The 7,989-nt window shown below is 44.9% G+C and overlaps 1 protein-coding gene across 1 annotated transcript; it reads right to left on the bottom strand.

Moving 5' to 3' along the window:
• Nucleotides 1-944: 944 nt before the first annotated feature.
• On the bottom strand, nucleotides 945-2,867 carry LOC101844885 (ubiquilin-2-like). The gene has a single exon (XM_005087276.3). The coding sequence runs from the start codon at nucleotides 2,656-2,658 to the stop codon at nucleotides 1,114-1,116; it is 1,545 nt and encodes a 514-aa protein (XP_005087333.1). The 5' UTR covers nucleotides 2,659-2,867; the 3' UTR covers nucleotides 945-1,113.
• Between the last annotated feature and the right edge of the window lie 5,122 nt (nucleotides 2,868-7,989).

Raw genomic sequence — 7,989 nt, 5'->3', positions numbered from 1 at the left:
GAGAGTTTTGAAAAGCTTCTGCATCCTATTGGACTAACTCCCTAACTGCAGAGGTTCATAAAGTTTTGCCCCTGGGAGGGTGACACATCAAAATTCAGCCACAAAAACTGTAGAAATAGACCAGCATCAGATAGGCAACAAAGACAAGCATTGTGTAGGAGAAAAGGGTTATGGTGCTTCTGACAGGGTTAACTTCACAGAACAGGAGCCTAAACAGAGGCAGATGTCAAATGAAGAATGTTAGCACAGAGGGAAGTGAAAAGTAAAAACAAAAATACTCTAGACAGAGAAACATTCATTCAAAGAAATGAGTGGTCCCAAGAAGTCTTTAGGAAGGTCAGAACTTTTGGGAGAGTAACAGCCAGGATTCTAACTCTGGAAGTAGCTAATAGAGGTAATGGCAATGCTGGCAAGACACCTGAATGCTGATGAATGGGAGTGAAAACATCAAAAGCATTTCAGGACTTACCTGCCCTATTTTTAGTGTATGTGTCTGTATGTACGTACACTTGTGCGCATGTGTGTATGTGTGTATGTGTATAGGCCAGAGGTTAAGATCAGGTGTCTTCCGCCACTGCTTTCCCCTTATATTTTGAGACTGAGCATGGAGATCATTAACTGGCTAGGCTTGGGTGGTCTCTGAGCTCCAGACATCCTCCTGTTTCCCATCCCACTGCCTAGTGCTAGGGTTACAGATGCACCACTGTACCAGGCTTTTACATGGATGCTAGGGATCTGAATTCAGTCTTCATGCTTGCACTGGAAGCGGCTTACCTATGACCCGTTGAGCCATCTCCCAGCCCTGTATGAAGTTTGAAACAAAAAAGAATCCTTAGCTTAGAGACATGAGAATAAGTAAAGCATGGTCTCAGAGCATTGTACAAGTCCCTCTCCAAATAAGATGATGTTGCCCACCCAGCCTCAAATCTACAACATACAGGAGCTCCAAGCAATCTTCTTTAATGTAGAACAGGCTAGGGGCAGTAAGAGAAGGGCTGCCCAAAGTGCTCATAATCCGAAGAGGAGGAATTTCTAAAATAAGTGCCTTCCCTCCCCTTCCCCCTTTTCCTCTCTTTCCACAGAATGGAGTATCGAGAGCATCCACTGGGGAGACTAAGCCTGCGGAGCCCCAAGCAGCCTCTCAATGGCGGCGTGGATATCTCCATCCGTGGCTATAAGGGCCTGCAGGTTTGCATCATGGTTAGCAAAACCCAAGGCTTTCAGCTGTTCCAGTTCTTGCTGGTAGCGACCTTCAATGAGGAGGGGCAAGGACAGTGCAGTTTGGGTAGACTGTGAACAGGCGTTGGCCAAGGAATGAAAGAGCTGAAGACAGGCCAAGTTGTGTTGTGAAGAATCTTCTCTATGGGCTTGTCTTCTACCCCTAGTTTCTGGGGCTCCTCTAGCCCCACGTGGTTTATCTGAGTCCCATAAAAATGGCTCCAGCTCAGGCACCTCCCTGGACAGTATCTGGAGGCCTTGTTCTATCTGTAGCAATGCCTGCAGCGCTCGCGGGTTGGTAAGGATGGGAAGAAGCGGCATATGCTGCAGTAGGGGGCTGCCAGTTGCCAGCTGGTGGAGCAGAGCTGGATTCTGCTGTAGGACGTTCAAGGCTTGGCACAAAACATAGGGCGAGGGTCTCGGCTGACCAACTGGAGGGGCTTTCTCCACTTGCTGCTGGTTCTCTTGGGAGGGAAGATCTGAGCCTAGGTGTAAATCTAGTGTACCAGGTCGGCACCCTGAAATGGACTGACTTGAGACGACGCTCTTGACCTGGGTAACACCTCCTGTACTGACCTCTTGTGCCAACGACCTGGCTGGAATGGTGGTAGAGGGATCAGAACTGCTGTGAGCGTTGGCGGCTTCTGCTCTGCACATCTCTGAGACTGAAGTGTTGCTTTTAGAGGCCACCGATAAGGCCAGAGTGGAGAGCATGATCTGCTGGATATCAGAGCAGCCAGGACGCATAGCATTGTCACCTCCTGGCACTGCTTTCGGAGCCTCCAGACTCTGCTTGTGTTCCTGCAGTACTTCCGGTTGCCGCTCTGGCTTCTGAAAGGTTTCCGGAAACTTGAGAGCTGGGTCCCGTTTCGGTACCATCTTTGAGGATTCAGGAACATGCAGGCCATTGGCTTGTTTCTCATTTGCCAGTCCTTGAATCAGAGGGTCTTCCAAATATTGCACCACCGGCTCAGGTGCCATCGTTAGCAGTTGAACAAGCTGGCTGAAGAAATCAGCTAGGTCAGGTGAGGTTCGGGCCAGCCGGCCCAGCCTGGCTAGTAACCCAGCACTGTCAGAGGCCGATGGTTCTGGACGGTGGGTACAGTGGCCTGTAGGGCCTGCCAGAACTCCTGTACAGGCTGACCCTTTCAAACGAGTTCTCACTACCACGTGAACTGTAGAGCCATCAAGGATGCCACGCTGGCTCAGTATGTCTTGATCTCGGAGAATCTTCCCAGAGAAGATGAGCACCAGCCGGTCAGTGTCACAGTGAAGGTATTTGGAGATTTGCTTCTTAAAGCGGTGGACGCTACTATTTTCTGCCAGCAAAAATTCCTGGCAGTCCCGTGGGGTCTTGACAGACACTCTGATGATATGTGAGGATGGCTCCCTACCAGACACCAACTGGCTGTCCCCTGCTTCTTCCCTGGCCCGTGCCATATTTCCTTAAGAGGAGGATGCAGGGTTACCTGAGGGCACAGTGGAGAACACACCTTCGGAAAGCTTTGATGTGGCACTGAGCACACCTGGGTGCAGGGAACAGTAGGTGTCCAGTGATGTCCTTTCACCTACGTCCTGCAGATGCCACCTCCCAGTGTAGCCCTACAGCCACCTGGCTCCCATAGAGGGGGCAGCTGCTCCTGTCTTTGGCAATCTTTAGGGGATATGGTGTCAGTGATGAGGTCACAGTTGAAAGGTAGACCTGAATGGGGGCAGGGCAGAAGTCTGTACCACCTGCCTGAGGCTGGGTTTTCCTCATGATCTGGCTGAAATATGTCACCGTCTAGAAACATGTTTCACACAAACCTGTTCCTCTTCAAATCCTAACTGACCTTGATGAGTAGGAAAGCAATATCTACATGTTAATTTAAGAAGGAAGCACTTATTCTGGTCAATAATCCTCCACTAAATTACTGTACCCTCATCATGGTCCAGCCAAGGCCTCAAGTCCCAGATTCTATATGAACAGAATGAAGGTGTGTAATTAAGATATATAATCAGTTCACAGCTTCAGCGAGGCACTTGTATCCCAGGGTCCATAAGTAATTTTTCTACATGGTTCTAAAGGTACTAGATGCCGAAGTCCTGACAGCAGAGCTGCTTCAGACAATAAACTGATGGGGGAGGGGTTGCTACATAGTTGAGGAATTGTTGCCCTTTCAGAGGACCCTAGTTCAGTTCCCAGGACCCACTTCAGGCAGCTTACAATGTCCAACAACTCAGGCTCCAGGGGACCCATGTCCTATTCTGGTTTCTGAAGAGACTGATACATATAACAGACATACACAAGTAAATATGAGTAAATAAAATTTCTTAAAGAAGGTCAGGCAAGGGGGGAACACATGGACCCCAGACTGATGACTAAGAGGCCAGCATGGGACTGATCCAGACACCTACCCCTTACCCTGGGTGTCAGAGAGGAGGCCTTGACAATCTATGGAACCTTGGAGGGTAGAACAGTATTTATTCCCGGCATATAGATGGACTTTGGGAACCCATTCCACATGGAGGGATGATGCTCAGCCTGGACACATGGGGAAGAACCTAGCCCTTCTTGGGATGATGTGACAGATTCTGAAAATCCCTCATGGAAGCCCTTGACCTCCTTGGGGAGCGGAGGGGGGGATGGAGTGGGGATGAGGGGTTGGGAAGATTGGGGGTGGGGGGAGGAGGGGAGAGAGAGGGAACTGAGAGTGACATGTGTAAAAAGTTTAATAAAAAGTATGAATCAAAAAAAAAAGGCCAGGCAGTGGTGGTGCACACCTTTAATCCCAGCACTGGGAAGGCAGAGGCAGGCAGATCTCTGAGTTTGAGACCAGTCTGGTCTACAAGAGCTAGTTCCAGGACAGCCTCCAAAGCCACAGAGAAACCCTGTCTTGAAAAACCAAAAAAAAAAAAATTAAAATATAGTCTCAACTCAGAAGTTGGTGGTTGGGTTAAAAGAAATCACAGCAGCAGTTTGAATCTAGATCTAAATATGATTGAATTACTATAAGACTGTGTGAAAATGGACATATTTCAGCTATGATTTCAGGTAGAGCCCTAGGAAAAATCAAATCTCTCCAGCAGTTATTTGTTAACATGAAGATAGACTGGGCCGTGTTAGGTTTGTATCATTAACATTGTCACACACACACACACACACACACACTTTTTTTTGGCTCTAAGTGACCACAAAACTCAGTGACAAAAAGAATTTGGCTATTTAGAATGCCACCTCTAGGGGAGCTGGCAAGAGGTAAAATGAGCACATAGGTCACTCTGTGCCCACACTATTTACCAGGGGCCCTTAGACTTTGGTAGTCTTGAAGCAGGAACTCCAGTATCAACCAATAGCAAGTCCTGATAAGATGTAATTTCAAAGCTTGGAAGAACTTCTCATTCCCAGGAACTTTTCCAGAGCCCTGCGGCTGGCTCATTGCTAGCCTCTCTTAGAGTATCCAGCCCATGAAACAACTTCTACCATACAATTACTGCTGCAAAAACAATTCTTGTGAGATTCACTTTGCATTGCCTCCAACAGGGGAAGCAGTGAAGGGAGGAAATGGAATGGGGAACATGGTGTAATTACATTTCAATTTTAAATGAATATTAAGTTTCTATGTCAATGGCATTGTTATTCTGTGGTGATACGTTATTTATGATTTATTAAGACTTGCCTGAGGGTTCAGAAATCAAAGCTAGCCACAGCTGTACAGCCAGGTAATGGTGGTACACACCTTTAATCCCAGCAGTCATACTAGCTAGCCCTGGAGCCAGGCAGTGGTGATGCACACCTTTAATCCCAGGACTCAAGAGACAGGCAGATGGATCTCTGTTAGATCAAGGCCACACTGAGCTATATGAAATTGATGCAGTCCTAAAGAGAAACAGCTCACACAAAGGTGATCTCAGCACTTGGGATCACATGCCTTTAATCCCAGGATTTCAGAGATATAAAAGGAAGAAGCAAAGTCACTCTTGAAGAAATAGTCTCTAGCCACGTTGAGGAGAACATAGCAGTCTGAGTGAATCTGAGGAGCAGTGAAGTCAGGATCAGTCTAAGGATCGCCCCTTTGGTCTGAGCTGAGGTAGAGGTGAGAGCTTGTGGCTGGCTACTTTGCCTTTCTGATCATCAGCTTGAAGACCAATATATTGTTTGAATTACATTATTCCACATTCTTTCAGGCACTTTTGCACACATCTGATATGTTACACTGTGGAGAAGTCCTTAAAAGTGTGATTTCTTGGATGACTAGATATCTTTTCATTCCCTCATAAAGACCTGAGCTGCGAAGCCCAGCACCCATATAAAAAATCAGGCATGATGCTGTAATACCATGAATCAAGCACTGGGGGGTATGGATATCAGTATAACCCAGGGCTCCTGCATAGTCAATGTAGCTGGAACATCACCTTCCATTTTAGGTAGGAGACATTGTCTCAAAAAAATAAGATGGACCATATCTGGAGTCAATATCAGTCTCCAGTCTTCACATACACATGCATGAGTAAGTGTATGTACAGGAACATATGCATACATCTCAGAGGACGGTGAGGAGAAACACCAGAGATGGGTTTTGTTTTTTATGTGTACATGTCTATGTATGTACATATGTATGTGTATGGTATATGCATGCAGATAAGATATCTGCAGAGCCAGGAAGACTATGATAGGTTCCCCCTGGAAAAGGAGCTACAGATGCTTTTGAGCTATCCGGTGGGGTTCTGGGAACTGAACTTGGGTCCTCTGCAAGAACAGGAAGGGCTCTTAACCACTCAGCCATCTTTCCAGCCCCCCAAAACCTCAGTTTTGCTAAAACATGTGGAAAGACCATCATTGGGTTACTAGTTGTAGTATCTGAAAAGTGGAATTTCTCCTTTATATTCTTAATTTTCCTATTCACATTTTTACAAGTTTTATGTATAAATCCTTACTAGAATAGCAGTGGCTTTCTGACTCTTATCTCACTTGCATAAGGATCAGAGTGAAACCTATCAGAAAGGGAGATTCATTGTGTAACTAGTATCAGTGCAGTTCTCCCTCACAGTGTCGACTCAAACATGCATCGGGAAAAGTTTCTATCCAAATCATTAAAATTTAATGTTTAAACCATTCCAGAGTTGAAGGGCTTATGGGAGGAAACTATGACATCAACAGAACACAGGACACTTGAATAATTGGAAACATTCCCTACTCTGGAAGCAGAGACATCTCCTGTGAGTTTCTCAGGTCTCTACTAACTTGCCACTGTCATGAAAAGCCATTCAAATCCCCAGCTGCATTCTCTGAAACTTAAGGTCTGCTGAAAGTGTTTAGAAAAATGAATAAACAAAAATCAATGGCATTTTGTGAGAAATGGTCTGCGCATTTTGTTATCATTTCCTGAAGTTATAATAATTAACTATGAATGGGTAAAATGAGAGCACAGGGATACAAATACAGGCATACACATGGGTAAATGATAAGATATTTTGACTCCATGGACCTATTTCCAGGGGTCAGAGATGCAAAACTCCCAACAAACTACAAAAGGTCATGCTCTGTTCACATGTTGGAAACTAAGGATTAAAGCAGAAATGAAGCCTAATTTGAAATCCTGACTCTAGCAGAGCACTTTCTAACTTTATCAATGTGCTTCCCCTCTTCCCTTAAATCAGCCTTAAATCAAAATAACAACGTGGCTATGGAGAAAGGAAAAAAGTTGGGATTGGAGAACTGTCATCAGGCTTGTCTTTTGCAATCCCAATTGGTTGGGCTTAACTAGGCACTCATATGCAGGCAGCAATAAATGGGCTCAGTAGGTTGTAAATATATATATATATAATGTGTGTGCGCACGTGCACGGGTTGTAATAATAGTGTGATGCTGAAAGGGAGTGAGGGAACATAGGAGAAATTGGAGAGGGGGAAGTGTGGGTTGGGAATGATGGAAATGCAGTGTTCTTATATGAAATTCTAAAAATAAAACAAACTCAACATTAAAAGGAGAAAAGACAATTCTATGCAGACAGCTGTGGTATCTAACACAGTTAGTACAGCACTCGGAGGCTGAGGTAAGAGTATCTGTTTCAGGTGTGAAATGAGCCTGGGCTATGTAGTGAGGCTCCACCTCAAAACAAACAAACAAACTTCTCTTTGCTCCTGTGTACTTGTAAAAACATATGCTGCACTTTCATCATAAATTACATTTCTTACTAGATGTTACAACACCTCTGTTTATATTCAATCTACAGATAGCTGTCAGCCACTGATGGTGTACTCTGGCCAGACCCTGTGAATCTGATTCTTAAAATAGTCCTTTAGCACAGGCAATGTTTTAGTTGTAATGTTTTGAGAATTGCTAGAGTACTGCATTTACATCTTTTCCACTCCTTCTTCTCCCCCATCATGCCTTCTGTATCTCCTCCAGTCCCTCTCAATTCCATGACCTCTTCTTACCAGTTACACACATTACATGAATAGGAATGAGGTGTGCATGTAATTTTCAGTGAAATTCATGGTGGTAAAAAGTTACTTGAAATTAGGTAAACACAGAAAACCAAGAGCTGTGTGTTCTCTCTACTGAAGCTTAAGTCAGTCATAGAGCTGGGGAAACAGCATGTGTGAAGTCTTGGGTTGGATCCCCAGACAATTTGAAAGTAAAGTAGAAATCACACTGGGAAGGGTATAGAAAGAAGAGAAAACTGGAGATTGGATTTGATGCATGTGTGTTCCATTCAGGCTGAACTATCTCACTGTATTCTGTTAATATGTATAGCTAATACATGTTAATAGAAATATCGTATGAAG

Source organism: Mesocricetus auratus, unplaced genomic scaffold (assembly GCF_017639785.1).
Source record: "Mesocricetus auratus isolate SY011 unplaced genomic scaffold, BCM_Maur_2.0 Super-Scaffold_4256, whole genome shotgun sequence".
Classification (NCBI taxonomy): domain Eukaryota; kingdom Metazoa; phylum Chordata; class Mammalia; order Rodentia; family Cricetidae; genus Mesocricetus; species Mesocricetus auratus.
This window is presented reverse-complemented; position numbering and strand designations above follow the sequence as displayed.